A 24,917-nucleotide genomic window follows, 5' to 3' on the forward strand; every position below is an offset into this window, starting at 1 on the left:
ACAGATAATGTATTTTTTAAATTCAATAAATTAGTAATCATGAGACTCATGTAAAAAAATAAATCCTAAATCTTTTAGTGCAACCGAAGATAGTCCGTAGAAGTCCATAGTTGCTGAGGTTCGTGTTGTGCAAAGTTCAAGAGCCTGATTGTTGTTGGGGACAAGCTGTTCTTGACCTTGGTGGTCACGGTTTTACCGATGGTAGCAGCGAGATGAGAGCGTGACCGGGGTGGTGTGGGTCATTCTGACCCTGTCTCTTTAAGGCACTGCCTCCTATTGATCCCTTCGATGGTGGGGAGGTCAGTACCTGTGATGGACCGGGCAGTGTCGACCACTCTCTATCATCTCCTTCAATCCTGGCCGTTTGAGTTGCTGAACCAGGCCATGATTTTTAATATAACTACAAATTTGAGGATCTCTAGTTTTTTTACAACCAGCCTCCAATCTTGAATTTTCTACAGTATCTTTGATTAAGTCTAGAAGATCATTCCAAATATTGAAAGTGTAGAATTTGATTCTTGTTGTAATTTTTTTTGCCTTTCAATTGAAACTGTCCCCAGTTTAATGTAAGAAAAAGTTCATCTTGCCCTAAGCAACTTTGATTTATAAACAGCACTTCTGGGAAACAATTCCTCAGTGTTTTGCAGAAGAGTTTGACATCAAGCAGAGCTAAAATGCAATTGTCGTCCATGAATTCATTAGTGGTAGGAGCAGAAGTAAGCCATCCGGCCCATTTAAGTTTACTCCGCCACATTCAATCATGGCTGATTATGCCAGAGGTTCTGGAGAGAAGGCAGGAGAATGGGGTTAGGAGGGAGAGATAGATCAACCATGGTGAAGTAGACTTGATGGGTCGAATGGCCTAATTCTGCTCCTATCACATGATCTTATGATCTGTCTCTCCCTCCTAACCCCATTCTCCTGCCTTCTCCCCATGACCCCTGACACCCGTACTAATCAAGAAATTGTTAGCAAGAGGTTTAAAAAAAAAAGACATTTAGAGAGGCACAAGGATGTTAGAAAGGGTTCCAGCGAGTGTTGAATAGGGACAATAAGGTGGCTGGTAGTGAAGTAGAAGGACCATTACCTCTCTCTGACTGGAGTTCCATGCCGGAACATCCTCTGTCTCCCCCCCCCCACCCCCCACCCCCAACCCAAATTACAGCACAAACCAGACAGGCACAAAACACTGGGGCAACTCAGCGGGACAGGCAGCGCCTCTGGAGAGAAGGAATGGGTGATGTTTCGGGTCGAGACCCTTCTTCAGACCGACCTGTACCCTAATGCACAATCTGAAGAAGGGTCTCGACCCGAAACGTCAAACCATTCCTTCCCTCCAGAGATGCTGCCTGTCCCGCTGAGTTACTCCAGCATTCTGTGTCTATCGTCCATTTAAACCAGCATCTGCAGTTCCTTCCTGCACAAACCAGGACTGTTCTTGAGGGATTTTCACCGCCTTCATGGCAGAGCAGGAGGCCGGCTCATGTCTGTAAGTAACCGGTCAGATTTCCACCACAAAACAAAACAACTGGCAGAAATGGTCATTATCACATTTCACTCTGCGGGGGACAAATGGATTTTCAATTGTGTAATGTTGACAGAAATCAGCATGGTCAGATTGAATTTCCAACCTATTATCTCACTGCCAGCCATAAGAAGTGCTGCCCATTCATCCATCCGCCCAGACTGCTATTCTGTTTGTCTTGATGTCAGCTACAGACCTGTTTACCAGCTCTGTTCTGTAATGTTAGCAATCTTAAAAAAATCAAACATGTTCCCATGGCAACCCCTGCAATCTTCCATACTTCCACCATTCCATTGGGCAGAGTCGCTGCCTCACAGCGCCAGAGACCCGGGTTCCATCTTGCAGAGTTTGGACCAAGTGGGTTTTATGCGGGTGCTCCAGTTTCCTCCCACACTCCAAAGACGTGCGGGTTTTTTTGACAGGTTTAATCTGTAAAGTGTCCTGAGTGTGTAGGATAGAACTAGTGCATGGGTGACCGTTGGTTGGCACGGACTCAGTAGGCCGAAGGGGCCTGTTCCGCGCTACATCTCTACACTGGACGAAACTAATGATCAAGGGATACTGCCTGTGTACTGTAACGTGGAGATTACAAGCACTCTGAAGGCCAGCTGTAAGCTCAGCACTTACTCCACACCTGAAGGGTCCCGACCCTAAAGGTCACCTGTCCATGCTCTCCAGAGATGCTGCCAGACCCGCTGAGTTAGTCCAGCACTTAGTGTCCTTTAGTGTAAACCAGCATCTGCAGTTCCGTGCTTATAACTCCTGGGCTGTGGCTCTGTCACGCTCGGCTGAGGAGCAGGATGCACGTTGTACCTGACTGGCTTATTTCGCAGAGTTCTCCACTCGTTTCTTTGATGTTGCTGAAGATATAAGCGCATGTTAGAAGGTGATTGAGATGTGAGGGACCGCAGGGGCTGATGAACAAAAGATGCTCCAGAGATGCTGCCCGACCCGCTGAGTTGCTCCAGCACTTTGTGTCTTTTTTTGTTTGTTGTAAATTAGCATCTGCTGTCGGGCTGTCAGACAGCAACTCTACCACTGCGCCACCGTGCTGCCCTCTGTGATGGGGTGCCACGAAGGGGAGGGGGAGGAGGCCACTGCCACCTCTTCCTCCCTCACCAGACGTGGCAGCACGTTCCAGGTAGGGTTGCCAACTGTCCCGTATTAGCCGGGATCATCCCGTATTTTGGGCTAAATTGGTTGGTCCCGTACAGGACCGCCACTGTCCCGTATTAGGCTTGGATGCTGCTGTAGGCCGGGACACTGTAGGCCCGGACACTGTATGCCCGGACACTGTAGGCCCGGACACTGTATGCCCGGACACTGTATGCCCGGACACTGTAGGCACGGACACTGTAGGCACGGACACTGTAGGCACGGACACTGTAGGCACGGACACTGTAGGCACGGACACTGTAGGCCCGGACACTGTATGCCTGGACACTGTAGGCCTGGACACTGTAGGCCCGGACACTGTAGCCCGGACACTGTAGCCCGGACACTGTAGGCCCGGACACTGTAGGCCCGGACACTGTATGCCCGGACACTGTATGCCCGGACACTGTATGCCCGGACACTGTATGCCCGGACACTGTATGCCCGGACACTGTATGCCCGGACACTGTAGGCACGGACACTGTAGGCCTGGACACTGTAGGCCCGGACACTGTAGGCCCGGACACTGTAGCCCGGACACTGTAGGCCCGGACACTGTACGCCCGGACACTGTACGCCCGGACACTGTAGGCACGGACACTGTATGCCCGGACACTGTAGGCACGGACACTGTAGGCCCGGACACTGTAGGCCCGGACACTGTAGGCCCGGACACTGTAGGCCCGGACACTGTAGGCCCGGACACTGTAGGCCCGGACACTGTAGGCCCGGACACTGTAGGCCCGGACACTGTAGGCCCGGACACTGTAGGCCCGGACACTGTAGGCCCGGACACTGTAGGCCCGGACACTGTAGGCCCGGATACTGTAGCCCGGACACTGTAGCCCGGACACTGTAGGCCTGGACACTCTAGCCCGGGGGGCGCTGTTGTCCCGGACAGTGTAGGCCCGGAGGCCTGGGCACCGCCTCATAGAGGTTGCATAGCAACCCCCCCCCCCCCCCCACCGTGACTCGAAACATCACCCATCCCTTCCCTCCGGAGATGCTGAGTTACTCCAGCATTTTGTGTCTATCTTCGATTTAAACCGGCATCTGCAGTTTTTTTTCCTACACAACCCGCCGCCATCGGTGAAGCGGGAACACGTGGCCACTGGCTGGGTGAGGTCACGTGGGGCGCGGGGCGGTGACTGACGTCACCTTTTGTCCCTTATTTGGGAGTGAGAAAGTTGGCAACCCTCGTTACAGGCACCCAACTCCCTTCCCTCTAAGTTTAAAAAAAACTTGTCCCGCACATCTCCTTTGACCTTTGCCACTCTCACCTTAAACCTCTGTGCCCAGGTATTTGAATTTTCTATCCTGGGACATGGGTATGATTTTGTTTTAATGCTGGGGGTGATATGAACAAGTTTAAAGCGCAGAATAACATCTTCGGACAGGGAACCATTAATAATATGATGTACAATTAGGTCCCAGAGGTAAAGCTGGGTGGTCAGAAGCTTTTATACACTACAACAACATTACTGACCACCCATCCCACACATTCATAGTTACTCTTGTAGCAGCTGCTTATTTTCAAGCCATCTCATTAAGGTTTGATCTCACATTCACTAAATTAATACTTAAAGTTCGAAATTCAGGATTTCATTTCAACCTTCAACCTTAATAGACAATAGACAATAGGTGCAGGAGGAGGCCATTCAGCCCTTCGAGCCAGCACCGCCATTCAATGTGATCATGGCTGATCATTCTCAATCAGTACCCCGTTCCTGCCTTCTCCCCATACCCCCTGACTCCGCTATCCTTAAGAGCTCTATCTAGCTCTCTCTTGAATGCATTCAGAGAATTGGCCTCCACTGCCTTCTGAGGCAGAGAATTCCACAGATTCACAACTCTCTGACTGAAACAGTTTTTCCTCATCTCAGTTCTAAATGGCCTACCCCTTATTCTTAAACTGTGGCCCCTGGTCCTGGACTCCCCCAACATTGGGAACATGTTTCCTGCCTCTAACGTGTCCAACCCCTTAATAATCTTATACGTTTCGATAAGATCTCCTCTCATCCCAGATTAAAATCCCAGATAGACACCAAATGCTGGAGTAACTCAGCAGGTCAGGCAGCATCTCTGAAGAGAAGGAATGGGTGACGTTTCGGGTCGAGGCCCTTCTTCAGACTGAGGGTCGGGGAGAGGGGGGGTCTAGAGGAATGGAAGGGTAAGGTGTGAAAACGAGACATCAAAGCAGATAATACAAAGGAAATGTAGAATGGTTCATTGTTAGCTGAGGGGAAGGTGACAATGAGGCATGCAATCAGTGATATTTACTCAGGAGGACGGTAGAAATAGTCGGAGAATTAGGATGGGGGAGAGATGGAGAGAGAGGGAAAGCAAGGGTTACTTGAATTTAGAGGTCAACATTCATACCGAAGGCAGACACAAAATGCTGGAGTAACTCAGCGGGACAGGCAGCATCTCTGGAGAGAAGGAATGGGTGACGTTTCGGGTCGAGACCCTTCTTCAGACCACTGCCCATGTGAAAACCCTATCTGCTGAAGCAAAATTGCATTTCACCCACAACAGCAGTAAATGCCTGGTGCAAAATTTTGCAGTATTAGTCACATCTGGTTGTTTTCTGAGCAGCTAGCTTTGATGGAAGATAAATCAGACTGTCATGTATAATAATTGCAGCTGGGAATTAATATTCTTGTGCAATGACCTGAACCAAGTAATCCTGCTTGCTTATTTCGTGTTGACGGGGTCCAGTTAGCTCCAGATCATTAGGTATTTGTTTCGCAGTACGGCAAAATAAACACCTAGAATAACCAGACTTCCATACTCAATCTCTATCGTTTATCTTGTGTAATGAGAAAGACGAAGAAGAGTCAAGGCCGTGCCGTATTTGCAGTGTGGCACGGTGGCACAGCGTAGCTGCCTCGCAGCGCCAGAGACCCGGATTCCATCCTGACCTGGGGTGTCGCCTGTGTGGAGTTTGCACGCTCTCCAGTGACCGTGCACAGCGTTTCCTCTGGGGGGCGCTCCAGTTTCCTCCCACACCCCAAAGATGTCAGGTTTGTAAATTAAAGCTCTTCAAATAATCCCTTGTGTGCCAGCGAGTGGATGCAAAAATGGGGTAACGTAGAACTGGTGTGAACATGCGATCAGTGGTTAAAATAAGAAAATAACTGCAGATGCTGGTACAAATCGAAGGTATTTATTCACAAAATGCTGGAGTAACTCAGCAGGTCAGGCAGCATCTCGGGAGAGAAGGAATGGGTGGCGTTTCAGTCTGAAGAAGGGTCTTGACCCGAAACGTCACCCATTCCTTCTCTCCTGAGATGCTGCCTGACCTGCTGAGTTACTCCAGCATTTTATGAATAAATATCTGTGATCAGTGGTTGGCATGTTGGCCTTGCAGCTGTGGCTCACTGGCAGTCTGTCTGTCTTTTTCTTTCTTTGTCTTGTTAGCATTTAGATGTATGTAATGACCTATTTTTAGCTGCGTATATGTGGGGGGTGGTGGGGGGATGGGGGAAACCTTTAAAAAAAAATCTTTTCCTCAACGGAGATGCGACCTTTACCGTGTCGTATCTCCATTCGCGCTACAGCCTAACACCGTGGAGTCGGCGGCCTCCAGCTGGGATCGACCTTGAAGACTCCGGTCGCAGGGCCTGGACTTACCATCTCGGAGGCTTCGGCCGCGGGGCCCTGCAGACCGCAACATCGGGAGCTCGCAGGTCCCTGGCTGGCGACCGGCTTTCGGGAGCTCCAGCCCTAGCGGCTTCGACCGCCCCGAATCGCGAGGCTCGATCGACCCGTTCGCAGGACCTCCATCGCCCTGCGTGGCTCGGCCGCGGCACCTTCCATCGCCCGGTGTGGGCTCAGGACCTTCATCGGCCTGCTCGGCTCGGCCTGGGACCTTCATCGCCCTGCGTGGCTCAGCCTGGGACCTTCGTCGGCCTGCTCGGCTCGGCCCTGGGACCTTCCATCGCCCGGCAGGGGCTTCAAAAGTCGGGGGCCTCGATCGCCTCGAGGCAGCAGTCTGACTGCCTGACCATGGGAGAAGAACAGAGGAGGAGATAAGACTTTTATTTGCCTTCCATCACAGTGAGGGTGTGCCTGGAGGAATCACTGTGATGGTCGTCTGTGTTAAACCTGTGTGGTTGTGTGTCTTGTGCTCTTTGTGACTGCATGGTAACAACAATTTCATTCAAATATATTTTTGAATGACAATAAAAGCAATTAGATTTGATTTGATGGGCTCGGTGGGCCGAAGTTGCCCTGTTTCCAAACTGTATCCAATCAATCATCTTAACGTCTTTATAAATAAAACCACAGGTAACCAACTCTTAGTTTCTCCAAAAATGAAAAGACACAGAGGGCTGGCGTGACTCAGAGGGTCAGGCAACACCTCTGGAGAACATGGATTGACGATGTTTCGTGATGACTCAGTCTGAAGAAGGATCCTGACCTGAAATGTCACCTCTGCATGTTGTCCAAAGGTCTTGCCTGAACCCCTGTTACTCCAGTAGTTTGGTTTTTTTAGTTTAGAGATACAGCGCGGAGACAGGCCCTTCGGCCCACCGAATCTGCGCAGACCAGCGATCACCCCGTACACTAGCACTATCCTACACACACTCGGGACAATTTACAATTATACCAAGCCAATTAACCTACAAACCTTTACGTCTTTGGAGTGAGGGAGGAAACCAGAGCACCTGGAGAAAACCCACGCAGGTCACGGGGAGAACGGACAAACTCCCTACAGACAGCACCCGTAGTCAGGATTGAACCTGGATCCCTGGCGCTGTGAGGCAGCAACTCTACCGCTGCGCCACCGTGCTATCCCTTTGGGTTACTACAACACTTTGTGCCTTTCCTTTTTAGGGCACACTAGCAGTTCATAAGATCATAAGATCATAAATGATATGAGTCTTTTTTTTTTTGTAGACCAGCATCTGCAGTTCCTTGTCCCTAGTTTTTCCGACGTCGTTTTTTTCCTCAGCCGAGACTCTTTGGAATGATTCCCTTAAAATCGGAAGCCGAGCCGAGCAGCGAGCCTCTTTGCCAGCTTGCCCCAGCTTCCTTCTTATCGTTCACAGCCAAAACTTAAACGATCAAGGGCTTTAGAAAACAATGGGTCCGAGGTGTTTCTTTCAGATTTCCAATATCACAGTTGGCACACGGACATTTCAGACTTTTAGTTTCCTTGTCTGGATACCAGATGAAGGTTTTTTTTTTTTTAATCCAGCAACAACATTGGCCCTCTTCTCAAACGTTGGTGTGGAAAATTCCAAATGTGTTTACTCCAGCTCACCGCCTCTTTTCTTAATACTAAAAGTTTCACGTTGAGTTTGGCAGTCTTAATTTTTTTCCGTTTCTCCTCCACCCTGATCCATAAATGTTCTTTCATTTATCCATCGCGGGGCCACCACTTTATCAGCTTTTCTGTAAATCTTGTAACATCGTGTATTACATTTTCAAAAATGATCCATAAGAAAGTTGTGAGGAGTGGCATTTTAATGCGAGTTCTTCATTCGTTACCCATGCACAACCCCCCACATCACCTCCAGCAGCTTCATGTTTCCACACAGAGGTGTGCTTGAAGTTTTGAAGCTAGAAGCACTTCTGCAGATGCACCGGAGAAAGCATGCTATCGAGTTGCACCACAGCTTGGTTTGGGAACAGCTCTGCCCAAGACCGCAAGAAATTGCAACCAGACTTCCCAATATTGACTCCACTTACACAACATGCTGCCTCGGAAAAGTGGCCAACATGATCAGAGACTTGTCCCACCCTGGTCATTCCACCTTTAGCTTTAGTTTGGTTTCGGGATACAGCGCGGAAACAGGCCCTTCGGCCCACCGAGTCCACGCCGACCAGCGATCCCCGCACACTTAACACCGTCCTACACACACCAGGGACAATTTACAATGTCATCAAGCCAATTAGCCCACAAGCCTGTACGCCTTTGGAGTGGAGGAGGAAACCAGAGCACCCGGAGAAAACCCACGCAGGTCACGGGGAGAACGTATCAACTCCGTACAGTAAGCACCCGTGGTCAGGATCGAACCCGGATCTCTGGTGCTGTGAGGCAGCAACCACTCTACCGCTGTACCACCGAGTTGTGGATATCGGCCAGTCCATCTCATCTACGTACTGCCTCAGAAATGCAGACAACATAATCAAAGACAGAAGATGCTGAAGCCACCAGACTCGGGAACCGCTTTCAGTGTTGTGTTCAGTTCTGGGCAACATGTTATAGGAAAGATTTTGTTACGCTGGAAAGGATACAGAAAAGATTGACGAGGATATTGCCATGACACAAGGGCCTATGCTGCAGTCAGAGGTTGAGCAATCTAGGACTTCATTCCATGGAGCGCAGGAGGACGAGGGATGATCTTATAAATATAAGAAAATAACTGCAGATGCTGGTACAAATCGATTTATTCACAAAATGCTGGAGTAACTCAGCAGGTCAGGCAGCATCTCGGGAGAGAAGGAATGGGTGACGTTTCGGGTCGCGATCATGGGAGGAATAGATAGGGCAGATGCACAGTCTATTATCCACAGTAGGGGAATCGAGAACAAGAGGGAATAGGTTTAAGGTGAGAGGGGAAAGAATTAATAGGAACCTGAGAGGTAACTTTTTTTTACACAAAGGGTGGTGGGTGTACGGAACGAGCTGCCGGGGGTGGTAGTTGAGGCAGGTTTAAGAACCATTTAGACAGGTTCATGGATAGGATAGGTTTAGAAGGAGATGGGCCAAACGCAGGCGGTGGGACTAGTGTAGATGGGGCATGTTGGTCGACGTGGACAAGTTGGGCTGAAGATGCCTGTTTCTACACGTTATGACTATGAATCCAAGGCTCAGGGCATGGAAAGACCTTGTCAAACAGAACCAAGAGTAAGTGGAATGATATTTGTAGATCTTTATCTTAAACCCAATGTCATCTGTTGGTGGAAAATCCCGGAGCACAGCTTCAAATTTGCCATTGGCTTTGCAAACACTTTGAGAAAGAGGTAAAGGGAAGATTTATAATGTGCGTCATCTTTAATCATTGCAAATGTCACTTGAAGATATATTCTCACCTTGAATAGCACAGCTTGATTTAATTATAGCTCTTGTCAGTAAGAGAACAATTACACATTGCAACCATGCCTGCATTTTCTCAGTTAAACTCTCCATGGACTGGAATAAAATGATCTACTTCCTCCTCCCCCCCCCCAGTTAAATATCTTGTCAGAAATGCGGTGCATGTTGTGATTTGTATTTCCATTAACCTGCGTCTTTTGAATTCAAACCCCCAAATATGTGAGAAATCATGAGTAGGAATTAGGATGACCGCATTCCCAATCTCGTTGTACCCCTGTACAATGACAATAAAGATATATTGTATAGTATTCTATTGTGGTGGATAGGTTGGAAATGTTTTGAAAGCGAGCATGAAATTGAGGAGTTGAGTATAGGAGCAAAGAGGTCCTTCTGCAGTTGTACAGGGCCCTAGTGAGACCGCACCTGGAGTACTGTGTGCAGTTTTGGTCTCCAAATTTGAGGAAGGATATTCTTGCTATTGAGGGCATGCAGCGTAGGTTTACTAGGTTAATTCCCGGAATGGCGCGACTGTCATATGTTGAAAGACTGGAGCGACTAGGCTTGTATACACTGGAATTTAGAAGGATGAGAGGGGATCTTATCGAAACGTATAAGATTATTAAGGGGTTGGACACGTTAGAGGCAGGAAACATGTTCCCAATGTTGGGGGAGTCCAGAACCAGGGGCCACAGTTTAAGAATAAGGGGTAGGCCATTTAGAACTGAGATGAGGAAAAACTTTTTCAGTCATAGAGTAGTGAAACTGTGGAATTCTCTGCCTCAGAAGGCAGTGGAGGCCAATTCTCTGAATGCATTCAAGAGAGAGCTAGATAGAGCTCTTAAGGATAGCAGAGTCAGGGGGTATGGGGAGAAGGCAGGAACGGGGTACAGATTGAGAATGATCAGCCATGATCACATTGAATGGCGGTGCTGGCTCGAAGGGCTGAATGGCCTCCTCCTGCACCTATTGTCTATTGTCTATTGAAACTGCAAGATCCTTAACAGCAATGATGTGCAGAGGGATCTTGGGCTCCAAGTCCCCAGATCCCTGGAAGTGGCATCACTATAGATGGTGGTAAAGAAACCATATGTTATGTTATCCTTCATAGAGTCAAAGAGTGATACTACCTCAAATACTTCCTCTGGCAGTTTGTTCCATACACCCACCACTCTTTGTGTGAAAAAGGTGCCCCTCAGATTCTTTTCCCCTTAATCTTGTACCTACATCCTCTGGTCCTCGATTCCTCTACTCTGGGCATGGGATTCTGTGCATCTACCCGATCTATTCCTCTCATGATTTTATGCATTGAACACCATTGAATTAATCTTTCATTCAATCCTCCCTTCCATTGACTCCATCTACACCTCGCACTGCCTCGGCAAGACCAGCAACATAATCAAGAATGAGTCACACCCCGGCCACTTCCTCTTCTCCCCTCTCCCATCAGGCAAAAGGTATAGAAGTGTGAAAACGCACACCTCCAGATTCAGGGACAGTTTCTTCCCAGCTGTAATCAGGCAACTGAACCATCCTACCACAGCCAGAGAGCGGTCCTGAGCTACTATCTACCTCATCAGTGACCCTCGGACTATCTTTGATTGGACTTTACTGGCTTTACCTTGCACTAAACGTTATTCCCTTATCATGTAGCTGTACACTGTAAACGGCTCGATTGTAATCGTGTGCTGTCTTTCCGCTGACTGGTTAGCACGCAACAAAAGCTTTTCACTGTACCTCGGTACACGTGAGAATAAACTAAACTGAACTGAACACTGGTCAGGGCATGAAGTGTGAGAGTCAGGAGTTCATGTTGTAGCTTTGTGGCACTTTGGTTATTGCGGCATATGGAGTGTTATGTGCAGTTCTGGTCGCTCCACCGCAGGTGGCTGTGGAGAGGCTGCAGAAGAGGCTTGCCAGACCACTGCCTGGATCAGCAAGTACAGATGCTCCTCGACTTACGACGCTTCGACTTACGATTTTCCGACTTTACGATGGTGCAAAACTCATACACATTCATTAGAAACCGTACTTTTGAATTTCGAATTTTGATCTTTTCTGGGGCTTTTCCGGGACTTGTAGACCACCGCCGGCGCCACCGCTACCCCGTTATTTCCTCAGCCGGGCCACGGGATCAACGTTTAGTATAAGAAAATAACTGCAGATGCTGGTACAAATCGGTTTATTCACAAAATGCTGGAGTAACTCAGCAGGTCAGGCAGCATCTCGGGAGAGAAGGAATGGGTGACGTTTCGGGTCTGAAGAAGGGTCTCGACCCGAAACGTCACCCATTCCTTCTCTCCCGAGATGCTGCCTGACCTGCTGAGTTACTCCAGTATTTTGGGATCAACGTTTACCCGCAGCGACGCTCAAACGGTCTCGTGGCCGTCTGCGCCCGGTAGCAAGGAGGCTTCTGGGAGTATTAAATGCTTTTCCCACTTACTGTTACTCCAGCACTTTATTTTTACTGAGTATACCTTTCTTTATATTTCCCCATTTGTAATCAAGGCATTGTAATTTCAGCAGAAGGTACAATAATAATAATAATAATAATAATATATTCCTTTATTCGTCCCACACCGGGGAAATTTGCAGTGTTACAGCAGCAAAGTGGATAGCAAGAGACATTCATTATAAATAAAAATAAAGATAAGGATAATTGTCATCATTTAACTGTGTTTTTTTTTACTGTTACTGTTGTCTGGTCTGTTGACTGGTCTGCTGGGAGCAGTGCTGGTTGTGCAGTCTCACAGCAGCGGGAAGGAAGGACCTCCTATATCTCTCCTTCACGCACTAGGGGTGAAGGAGTCTGTCACTGAAGGAGCTACTCAGTGCAGTGACAGTGTCCTGCATGGGGTGGGAGTCATTGTCCAGCAGCCATGTTATCTTTGCCATCATCCCCCTCTCTCCCACCACCTGCACTGAATCGAGGGGGCAACCCAGGATAGAGTTGGCCTTCCTGACCAGCTTGTCAAGTCTAATGCCACAGTAGCAAAAATTGCTTTGTATTGATGCCACAAGTCCGTCACAGAGGATTGCCGGTGATAATGCCTAGGAAATTGAAACGATTACCGATGATGAGCATATTAAACTATAAAATGATCATGCAAGATCCATTCGAAAGTATCACAAAATGCTGGAGTAACTCAGCAGGTCAGGCAGCATCTAGGAGAGAGGAAATGGGTGACGTTTTGAGTCGAGACCCTTCTTCAGAGATGCTGCCTGACCTGCTGAGTTACTCCAGCATTTTGTGATACCTTCGATTTGTACCAGCAGTTATTTTCCTGCACTACATGCAAGATCCATTCAGTATTTTGAGAACAGTTGTGGAATATAGTGACAGCAAGTGAAATATGCCATTTACCAATTAACCAGCTTCTCCAAACAAGTGTTACCTCACCCACCGTTCAAACCTCACAAATTTGGCGGCACGGTGGCACAGCGGTAGAGTTGCTGCCTTACAGCGAATGCAGCGCCGGAGACTCAGGTTCGATCCTGACTACGGGCGCCGTCTGTACGGAGTTTGTACGTTCTCCCCATGACCTGCGTGGGTTTTCTCCGAGATCTTCGGTTTCCTCCCACACTCCAACGACGCACAGGTTTGTAGGTTAATTGACTGGGTAAATGTAAACATTGTCCCTAGTGTGTGTAGGATAGAGTTAGTGTGCGGGGATCGCTGGGCGGCGCGGACTCGGTGGGCCGAAGGGCCTGTTTCCGCGCTGTATCTCTAAATCAAAAAATAATGATTTTTTAATCAATTGAATTGAATTCTTTTGAGGATGCGAGCAGGCCTCGTGTGCTTTTGATCTCGATGACTTCACGATTAGTCACACTGGGCATGTGTCAGGGGAGCTCGATGGAAGGGAGAGAGAAAAGGTGTGAGCCAGCAGCACTGTCATTGTTAACAGTGCTGGAGAGAGAGGCAGTACAAAGGCCAGCAACGAGCTGAAACGCAGGACATATTGGAAATGCAGATGTAAGCGTCGCAAGCTGGACACGAGGAGAAGGAAGTTGTTGACATTTCATTGCTGTCTAATTCAGGGCCTGGATAGAGTGGACGCGGAGAGGGTGGTTCCACCAGTGGGGAGAGTCTAGGACCAGAGGCCACGGCCTCAGAATAAAAGGACCTTCCTTTAGGATGGAGATGAGGAGGAATTTCTTCAGTCAGAGGGTGGCGAATCTGTGGAATTAATTGCCACAGAAGGCTGTGGAGGCCAAGTCAGTGGCGATTGATAGTTTTACAGCGGACATTGACAGATTCTTGGGTGTCAGGGGTTATGGGGAGAAGGCAGAAGAATGGGGTTGAGAGGGAAAGATAGATTGGGAGCGGCACGGTGGCGCAGCGGTAGAGTTGCTGCCTTACAGCGAATGCAGCGCCGGAGACTCAGGTTTGATCCTGACTACGGGCGCCGTCTGTACCGGAGTTTGTACGTTCTCCCCATGACCTGCGTGGGTTTTCTCCGAGATCTTCGGTTTCCTCCCACACTCCAAAGACGTTAATTGACTGGGTAAATGTTAAAATTGTCCCTAGTGTGTGTAGAATGTGTTAATGTGCGGGGATCGCTGGTCGGCGCGGACTCGGTGGGCCGAAGGGCCTGTTTCCGCGCTGTATCTCTAAATCTAAATCAGCAATGATTGAATGGTGGAGTAGACTCGATGGGCCGAATGGCCCTTTATTCTGCTCCTTTAACTTATGAACTTAAAATTTATGTCTCCTTTTAGATTCTGGCATTATTGCCCATTTTATTTGCAGTTGCTAGATTGTGATTTTACTGATATTTTTATTATTATTATACGAGAACGATAGGAATGAAGCTAAGTATTATCTAACCATAAACCCTGCCATCCTGCACAGGTACACCAATACTACAACTGCCTCCCTGAAGATAAGATCCCGTACGTTAACAGCCCTGGCGAGAAGTATAGAATTAAACAGCTGTTACATCAACTTCCACCGCACGACAATGAGGTAACTAATATTAAATGATGCGTTTCCGGCAAGGCATGCAGAGTACCACAAAATGTCTGGCAAAATAATAACAATAATGCAAAAATATTTGTATTCAAACTATGTACGTTTCAATAGATGTGTCCGTCAGTTTCTGTGGCACAGTGACTTCTATTTTAAACTATCATTCTGGTCCTCGATTCCCCTACTCTGGGCAAGAGACTCGACCCGATCTATTCAACTCATGATTTTACACACCTCTATAAGATCACCCCTTGTCCTCCTGCGCTCCAAGGAGTAATGTCCTAGCCTGCCCAACCTCTCCCTGTAGCTCTGACCCTCGAGTCCTGGCAACGCCCTCGTAAATAGACAATAGACAATAGGTGCAGGAGGAGGCCATTCGGCCCTTTGAGCCAGCACCGCCATTCAATGTGATCATGGCTGATCATTCTCAATCAGTACCCCGTTCCTGCCTTCTCCCCATATCCCCCGACTCCGCTATCCTTAAGAGCTCTATCTAGCTCTCTCTTGAATGCATCTATTGAAATCTTCTCTGGACCCTTTCGAACTTGACAATATTTCTCCCATAACATTATGCCCAGAACTGACCACAATATTCTAAACGTGGCTTCACCAATGTCACGTTTAACTGTAACATGACCTCCCAACATCTATACTCAGTACTTTCACTGATGAAGGCCTTTTGGCTACCCCGTCTGCATTGGCAGCTTGGTCTCTTTCAGGTACAGGTCCACAGCCGATCTCCCGGCACCCTCGGTTCCAGAGCACGTTCTTGATTATCCGTTTTTCCGGACCGACAGAGGTCACGGCCTCCCCCGAGAGGAGTCCAGCGCTACCGGAACGTTCCGCTTAGGCCGCCGAGGGGCCGTGATGTCGGCCTCGCAAGTCGGCCGTGGGAACAGATCTGCCGGCTCCGGGCGGGCCGGAGTTCCACAGCCCCGGCCGCAGGGGGCAGGTTCAACCCACCGATTGGCCACGGAAGTCCCGATGAGGTCGTGATCGGCCGCCTCAATTGGCCCGGGCGCCACATGTTCCAAGGGACTTCCGGTGGGGAGTGGGGGGGGGGGGGGGGATTTCAAGTGCGGTCTCGGAATTTTGTCCGGATTAAAGGAGGTGCCGGTAGCTGGAATACTGGTGGTGCACCTGCATATAAACATAAAAGTACATAAGAAATTATCTCTCATGCTACACAAATATAAAAATATGTGCCGCACTATTGTAAACTTTTTTAGATAGAGAGAGAGAGATCATAACTTCAGATAGTCCCTGCTTTCCCTCTCTATCCCCTCCCCTTCCCAGTTCTCCCACTAGTCTTCCTGTCTCCGACTACATCCTATCTTTGTCCCGCCCTCTCCCCTGACAGTCTGAAGAACCAGACCCAAAACGTCAACCATTCCTTCTCTCCCGAGATGCTGCCTGACCTGCTGCGTTACTCCAGCATTGTGTGTCTAACTTATTTTTTTCTGGAGTATCTCTGCATTTGTTTGAATTTTATACTTATTAAAACCCTTGTGTGGTGTTGAATAGCTGGTCTGGGTTACGAAATGCCCACTGCTATCGAATCTTGTTGCCTGATAACAGTGACCCGTCTTGAAAAGAGTAGTTTTTCCATCCCCCCTAGGTTTGTGCACTAATTTTGGTTAAAAATAACTTTTTGTCTGACCACATACAGTATATAGAGTCATAGAGTGATACAGCGTGGAAACAGGCCCTTCGGCCCAGGTTGCCCACACTGACCAACATGTCCCATCTACACCAGTCCCACTAGGGGCAGCATGGTGGCGCAGCGGGAGAGCTACTGCCTTACAGCGCCAGAGACCCGAAGGGCCTGTTTCCGCACTGTATCTCTATACTAAACCTGCCTGCGTTTGGCCCCCCTAAACATGTTCCATCATCGTGCCTGTCTAAATGTTACTTAAACGTTGCGATAGTCACTGCCAAAAATGACCTCCTCCGGCAGCTCGGCCCATACAGCCGAACATAACGGGACTGTCATATGTTGAAAGACTGGAGCGACTACACTGGAATTTAGAAGGATGAGAGGGGATCTTATCGAAACGTAGAAGATTATTAAGGGGTTGGACACGTTAGAGGCAGGAAACATGTTCCCAATGTTGGGGGAGTCCAGAACCAGGGGCCACAGTTTAAGAATAAGGGGTAGGCCATTTAGAACGGAGATGAGGAAAATCTTTTTCAGTCAGAGAGTTGTGAATCTGTGGAATTCTCTGCCTCAGAAGGCAGTGGAGGCCAATTCTCTGAATGCATTCAAGAGAGAGCTGGATAGAGCTCTTAAGGATAGCGGAGTCAGGGGGTATGGGGAGAAGGCAGGAACGGGGTACTGATTGAGAATGACCAGCCATGATCACATTGAATGGCGGTGCTGGCTGGAAGGGCCGAATGGCCTGTTCCTGCACCTGTTGTCTATTGTCTATCGTCATACGTCCATACACCCACCAACCCTTTTGTGTGAAATGCTTTATCTTTAAAACACGCTTTATCTTTCACACTCTGATTCTGAGGTGCATTTTCAGGTGCGGTACTGCAACTCACTTGATGAAGAAGAGAAGAAGGAATTGCGGCTTTTCAGTAGCCAAAGGAAAAGGGAAAGTTTGGGAAGGGGAACGGTGCGGCCTTTCCCCATAACGATGACCGGTGCAATCTGTGAACAGGTCAGGAATAATACACGTGCAACAATACACATTGTGTAGGAGGGAACAGCAGGAGGCGCTGGTTCACATCGAAGGTAGACACAGACTGCAGGAGTAACTCAGCGGGGCAGGCAGCATCCCTGGAGAGAAGGAACGGGTGACGTTTCGGGTCGAGACCCTTCTTCAGACTGAGAGTCAGGGGAGAGGGGAGACACAGAGATGTGGAAGGGCACAAAGAGCATGAGAGGTTGAACAGGAGGATAAACAAGGAAATGTAGAAAGGTTCATTGTTGGAGGAGCGGAAGTTGACAACGAGGCCCACAGACAGTATAATTAATCAGGAGGACAGTGAAACTAGTCGGAGAACGAGGGTGGGGGAGGGACAGGGGTGGAGGGAAACTCATTGATTTGAAATGACAATTCCTCTTTGAATGATGGCTCGAAGTGTGGGGTGAGGGGTGGAGGCTGTGGGGAGAGTTGGGGTCGGGGAGAGGTTTGTGTGGAGGGCAAACACTTGGTCGGACTCACTGCTCTGTTGTTTAGTTTAGTTTAGAGATACAGCGCGGAAACAGGCCCTTCGGCCCACCGAGTCCGCACCGACCAGCGTTCCCCGCACACTAACACTATCCTCCACACACTAGGGACAATTTACAATCTTTACCGTAGCCAATTAGCCTACAAAGCTGTATGTCCTTGGAGTGAGGGATGTTATATATATTTATATATATATATATGTGTATATACATAGAAGGTATCACAAAATGCTGGAGTAACTCAGCGGGTCAGGCAGCATCTCAGGAGAGAAGGAATGGGTAACGTTTTGGGTCGAGACCCTTTTTTAGACTGATGTCAGGGGAGGGGGTGGGACAAAGATAGGATGTAGTTGGAGACAGGAAGACGGGGGGGGAGAACTGGGAAGGGGAGGGGAAAGAGAGGGACAGAGGAACTATCTGAAGTTATATATATATATATATATATATATAGATAAATGTTTTTATCTTGTTGTTATGGGTTTTACAGAGTATTATGTTTACATATCTATTCTGCTGCAGCGGTAGATTTGCTGCCTCACAGCGCCAGAGACCCGGGTTCGATCCTGACCACGGGTGCTGTCTGTACGGAGTTTGTACGTTCTCCCCGTGACCTGCCTGGGTTTTCTCCGAGATCTCTGGTTTCCTCCCAATCTCCTAAAGACGTGCAGGTTTGTCGGTTAATTGGCTTGGTATAAATGTAAAAATGCCCTAGTGCATGTAGGATACTGTTAGTGTGATCGCTGGTAACTGCAGTGTATCTCTAAACTAAACTAAAGCCCACACCCAAAACCATTTTGGTTTTCTTATCTGCTCCCAAGCTCATTTTTACCTTTGAATATTTCATCTTTCTCACTATATATTTTTTTGGTATCTTAATTTCATCATCTCAAATCAGACTTAAAACGGTGACACATTGCCTACGAGATGGGAAAACAACTTCTGATCAAATCGGCTGTATTCTATCTCTCTCCCCCACCCCTCCCCCACTCGCCCACACATCTCTGACTCAGCTGATGATTCGATTTATTCACAGAGTTGCAGTTCCTGTTAGTAATTGGAAATATTCTACAAATGGAGGATAACATATAATTTAGCTGCCATTTGTAAGATTTTTCCAATTGTTTTCTAAATGTGAATTTTCTTCATGTGCTTTGCTTCCTCTGGTGTTCTACCCTTCTAGATTCATATATAGAGTGTGGAAACAGGCCCTTCGGCCCACACCGGCCAACGTGTCCCATCTACACTAGTCCCACCAGCCCGCGTTTGGCCCATATCACTCCAAATCTGTCCTATCCATGTACCTGTCTAACTGTATCTTAAAACGCCTCCTCCAGTGCCATAGTGAGGCCCACCAGAAATTGGAGGAACAGCACCTCATATTTCGCCTGGGCAGCTTGCAGCCCAGTGGTATGAACATCGACTTCTCCAACTTTAGATAGTTCCTCTGTCCCTCTCTTCCCCTCCCCCTTCCCAGTTCTCCCTCTATCTTCCTGTCTCCACCTATATCCTTCCTTTGTCCCGCCCCCCTGACATCAGTCTGAAGAAGGGTCTCGACCCGAAACGTCACCCCTTCCTTCTCTCCTGAGATGCTGCCTGACCTGCTGAGTTACTCCAGCATTTTGTGAATAAATACCTTCGATTTGTACCAGCATCTGCAGTTATTTTCTTATATTAAGCATTGGGATAGTCACTGCCTCAATTACCTCCTCTGGCAGCTCGTTCCATAGACCCACCACCCTTTGTGTGAAAAAGTTACCCCACAGATTCCTATTAAATCTTTTCTCCTCCACCTTAAACCTATGTCTCCTGGTCTTCGATTCACCTACTCTGGGCAAGAGACTATCAAGGAAAGAGAGAAACAAATATCTCTACTTTCCTGTGATGGCTCATTCTTTCTGAGATGCATTATCACTGTAATCATGTAGGATCAAATTCTCAATGATTTGCCGAGTCCAGTAGCAGCCCTTAAAACATTTTATTCAGGCACAGTTTTTTTTAGTTTTTGTGATAGGGTGTGGAAACAGGCCCTTCGGCCCACCGAGTCCGCATTGACCATTGATCACCCACACACTGGTTCTGTCCAACACATTAGAGGCGATTCACAGAAGCCAATTAACCTACAAACCTGCACGCCTAAAAACTATAATCTGGGTATTTTTTTACAAGTTATTTTTATACGCCATCGGAGCAGGATTAGGCCAATCGGCCCATCGAGTCTACTCTACTATTCAATCATGGCTGATCTGTCTTTCCCTCTTTCCCTCTCAACCCCATTCTCCTGCCTTCTCCCCGTAACCTCTGACACCCGTACCAATCAAGAACTTGTCAATCTCCACTTTAAAAATGCCCAATGACAGCCTCCACAGCTGTCTGTGGCGACGAATTCTACAGATTTTTTATTTATATTTTTGTAATATTTTGCTTATATTTAGTTTAGTTTAGTTTAAAGGAGCAGAAACAGGCCCTTCGGCCCGCAGGGTCCATGTTGACCTCCGATCCCCCGCGCACTAACACTACCCTACACGCACTGGGGACAGTTTTACATTGACGCCAAGCCAATTGACCCACAGACCTGTACGTCTTTTTTGAGTGTTGGAGGAAACTGACGCAGATCACGGGGAGAACGTACAAACTCCGTGGTCGGGATCGAACCCGGGTCTCCGGCGCTGTAAAGCAGCAACTCTACCGCTGCGCCACTGTGCCCCCCTCCAAAATATGATCTGCTGATATTTGTCAGGTGTTTTTTAAAGCGTGAAAAGTTGTACGATGCTTGGACTTACGATATTTCGTCTTTACCGTACTTCAAGTTTTGAATTTTGATCTTCTCAAGGGCATTTTCGACTTACGATGTTTTGGATTGACGATGGGTTTATCTTAACGTAAGCCCCATGGTAGGTCGAGGAGCGCCTGTATTTAATGTTCTATTTTACTTGCCAATTAGTGTGGAGGCCAGATCAGCGGAGGGGACATCGCGGTCTTTGCTTCACGGGCTGGCCATGGGATCTGCTGGCACCCGCGATGCTTCATCTGCTCCACGTGCAATGAACTGCTGGTGGACCTGATTTACTTCTATCAGAACGGGAAGATCTATTGCGGGCGGCACCACGCCGAGCATTTGAAACCGAGGTGTGCAGCGTGCGATGAGGTGAGTCGGCCAGAGAAAGAATAGTGTGCTTGTTTTATTGAAAATAGGCTGCTCTTAAACACCAACATGAAAACGCGTGACTCATAAATCGGCACGCTGAGTATTTGTCGTAATTGACTCTAATTACGTGACGTCTTTTCTTTCGACTGGATAGCGCGCAGGCAAAAGCTTTTCACTGTACCTCGGTACACGTGACAGTAATAAACTAAACTGAACTCATCATCAATTATTTACCTGATCTCCCGGTGGCTCAGCACTTCAACTCCCCCTCCCATTCCCAATCTGACCTTTCTGTCCTGGGCCTCCTCCATTGTCAGACTGAGGCCCAGCGCAAATTGGAGGAACAGCACCTCTTATTTTGCTTGGGCAGCTTACATCCCAGCGGTATGAACATTGACTTCTCTAACTTCAGATAGTCCTTGCTTCCCCTCTCTCTCCATCCCCTCCCCCTTCCCAGTTTTCCCACTAGTCTTTCTGTCTCCGAATACATTCTATCTTTGTCCCGCCCCCTCCCCTGACATCAGTCTGAAGAAGGGTCTCGACCCGAAACGTCACCCATTCCTTCTCTCCAGAGATGCTGCCTGTCCCGCTGAGTTACTCCAGCATTTTGTGTCTACCTTCATTATCAATCCTTTCCTTTTTGTACACAATACGTGTCGCAAGGGCTGTTATTGTCCGAATCTGTAGCTTGTGCCAATGAAAGCTTTAGTGCCAATGTGTAGGAAGGAACTGCAGATGCTGGTTTAAACCGAAGATGGACGCAAAAAGCTGGAGTAGCTCAGTGGGACAGGCGGCATCTCTGGAGAGAAGGAATAGGTGACGTTTCAGGTCGAGACCTTTCTTCGGACTAGTCAGGGAAAAGGGAAACGAGAAACGAGAGATATAGTCGTGATGTAGAGAGGTAAAGAACAATGAATGAAAGATATGCCAAAAGGTATCGAAGATAAAGGGAACAGGCCATTGTTTGCTGTTTGTTGGGTGAAACCGAGAGGCTGGTGCGACTTGGGTGGGGGAGGGAGAGTGTCAATGTGTCTGGTGAGTTGACATGACTCTATCATTGACAGAGAATCATTAGTATTGCCAAGTTCTAGCCGTGGCACTGTGCACTAGGATCAGCTCCCTGGTGGAAGGGATATCTTCCTTCTTTGCCTTTAGTTTAGCTGAGTTTAGATTAGTTTAGAGATACAGTGCAGACACAGGCCCTTCGGCCCACCAGATCCATGCCGACCAGCGCCTCTCATCCGCTAGCTCTATCGTGCACACAAGAGGGACAATTTAGAATTTTTACTGAAGCCAATTAGCCTATGAACCTGCGCGTCTTTGGAGTGAAACCGGAGCACCTGGTGAAAACCCACGCGGGTCACGGGGACAACGTACAAACTCCGTACAGACAAGCGGCCGGAGTCGGGTTTGAACCCGGGTCTCTGGCGCTGCGAGAGGCAGCAACTCTACCGCTGCACCACCGCGCCACTTCTCACCCCTCGTACCACACGTTGCTAGTATAACCAGACCAGGAGTCTAGCGAAGAGCAGCACACAGCAAAATATGGTACATGGAAAGGACAGGTTTGGAGGGATATGGACCAAATGCAGGCAGGTGGGACTAGTGTAGCTGGGGCATGTTGGCCGGTGTGGGCAAGTTGGGCCGAAGGGCCTGTTTTCACGCTGTGTCGCTCTATGACTCTAATGTCATCAAGATTCTTGTACCTGGACCATTCTGTGGACCCCACACAGTGCTTGGAATGGGTTCATAGTCGTCCTGGTGTTTGCTCAGAAGAGTTACCCACATGGCACTCTATCTACACCTTGGTCAGGGCCGGGCCCTTTGTAACTACTGACACGTAAATCACAAAGAGTAGATCAGCAAGATATTTTCTTGGTTAAGCTAAAACGCAAAGCGCTGGAGCAACTCAGCAGGTCAGGCAGCATCTGTGGAGGGAATGGATAGGCAGCGTTTTGGGTCGGGACTGAAGAAGGTTCTGAAGAAACGTCCAGACCCAAAATGTCACCTGTCCGTTTCCTCCAGAGATGCTGCCTGACTGGCTGAGTTACTCCAGCGCCTTGTTGATCCAATGCAGAGTTTGACAATGGCTCTAATGGTACACGGAAATATAAGGTCATAAGCAATAGTAGAATTAGGCCATTCGGCTCATCGAGTCTACTCCACCATTCAATCATGGCTGATTTATCTCTTCCGCCTAACCCCATTCTCCTGCCTTCTCCCCATAACCTCTGACATCCGTACTAATCAAAAATCTATCTATCTCTGCCTTAAATATATCCACTGACTTGGCCTCCACAGCCCTCTGTGGTAATGCATTGCACAGATTCACCACCCTCTGACTAAAGAAATGTCTCCTCATCTCCTTTCTAAAGGAACGTCCTTTAATTCTGAGGCTATGACCTCTCGTCCTAGACTCTCCCACTAGTGGAAACATCCTCTCCACATCCACCCTATCCAAGCCTTTCACTATTCTGTACGTTTCAATGAGGTTCCCCCTCATTCTTCTAAACTCCAGCGAGTACAGGCCCAGTGCTGTCAAACGCTCATCATATGCTAACCCACTCATTCCTGGGATCATTCTTGTAAACTTCCTCTGGACCCTCTCCAGAGCCAGCACATCCTTCCTCAGATATGGAGCCCACAATTGCTCACAATATTCCAACTGCGGCCTGACCAGTGCCTTACAGAGCCTCAGCATCACATCCCTGTTCTTGCAATGAAAGCCCTCTTGAAATAAATGCTAGCGTTGATATAGAAACATAGAAACATAGAAAATAGGCGCAGGAGGAAGCCATTTGGCCCTTCGAGCCAGCATCGCTGCACTCCCTCAATAGCAAGGCTGTCCTTCCTCAAATTAGGAGACCAAAACTGCACACAATGATCCGGGTGTGGTCTCACCAGGGCCTTGTACAACTGCAGAAGGACCTCTTCACTCTGAAACTCAAATCCTCTCATTATGAAGGCCAACGTGCCATTAGCTTTCTTGTTTCATACAGCCGCGTAATTTAACAAAGATATTTGTTGTTCCAGATAATCTTTGCCGATGAGTGCACAGAGGCTGAGAGTAGACACTGGCACATGAAACACTTCTGCTGCTTCGAGTGTGAGACGGCCCTGGGGGGCCAAAGATACATCATGAAAGAAAGCCGCCCCTACTGTTGCAACTGCTTTGAGTCTCTGTATGCAGAGTACTGTGACACATGTGGTGAACATATAGGTAAGTCTGATATTAGTTGGCACATACTGCACATTGTGTACAAAATCATGAGGGGAGTAGATCGGGTAGATACACAGAGTCTCTTGCCCAGAGTAAGAGAATCATGAACCAGAGAACATAGGTTTAAGGTGCGGGGGGGGGGGAGGGGGATAGATTTAATGGGAACCTGAGGCGATAACCTTTTTCACACAGAGGGTGGTGGGTGTATGGAACAAGCAGCCGGAGGAGGTAGTTGAGGCAGGGACTATCGCGACGTTTAAGAAACAATTGGACAGGCACATGGATAGGACAGGTTTAGAGGGATATGGGCCAAATGCAGGCAGGTGGGACTAGTGTAGATGGGGGGGGCATGTTGGTTATTGTGGGCAGGTTGTGCCAAAGGGCCTGTTTCCACGCTGAATGACTCTATGACTTTATACAGTGATATTGACGCAGCTAACATTTTCTTTCTCTGGAGCGTCGGAGGTTGAAGGGAGACTTGAAAGAAGTATGTAAAATGATAAGAGGCATAGATGGAGTCATCAGTCCCCAGCGTGGAAACTGACCAACATTTGAGGGCATAGGTTTAAGGTGAGAGGGGGGAAAGTTTAATGGTGATGCGCTGGACAAGTTTTTTATCGTAGAAAGTGGTGTGGGTCTGGAAAACACTGCCCGGGGGTGGCGTTCGGTGGAGGCAG

General features: G+C 48.3%; 1 protein-coding gene across 6 annotated transcripts in view; it reads left to right on the forward strand.

The window, feature by feature from the left end:
* prickle2b (prickle homolog 2b) overlaps nt 1–24,917 on the forward strand; it is a 182,412-nt gene that overhangs the window by 150,478 nt on the left and 7,017 nt on the right. For all 6 annotated transcript variants that reach the window (XM_078414552.1, XM_078414556.1, XM_078414551.1 and 3 more), the window contains 4 exons: nt 14,581–14,694; nt 17,226–17,363; nt 20,817–21,020; nt 24,054–24,240. In XM_078414552.1, the coding sequence (XP_078270678.1) occupies nt 14,581–14,694; nt 17,226–17,363; nt 20,817–21,020; nt 24,054–24,240 (643 nt within the window). The remainder of the gene's footprint in view (nt 1–14,580; nt 14,695–17,225; nt 17,364–20,816; nt 21,021–24,053; nt 24,241–24,917) is intronic.

This window comes from Rhinoraja longicauda, chromosome 17, assembly GCF_053455715.1.
Source record: "Rhinoraja longicauda isolate Sanriku21f chromosome 17, sRhiLon1.1, whole genome shotgun sequence".
Lineage (NCBI taxonomy): Eukaryota > Metazoa > Chordata > Chondrichthyes > Rajiformes > Arhynchobatidae > Rhinoraja > Rhinoraja longicauda.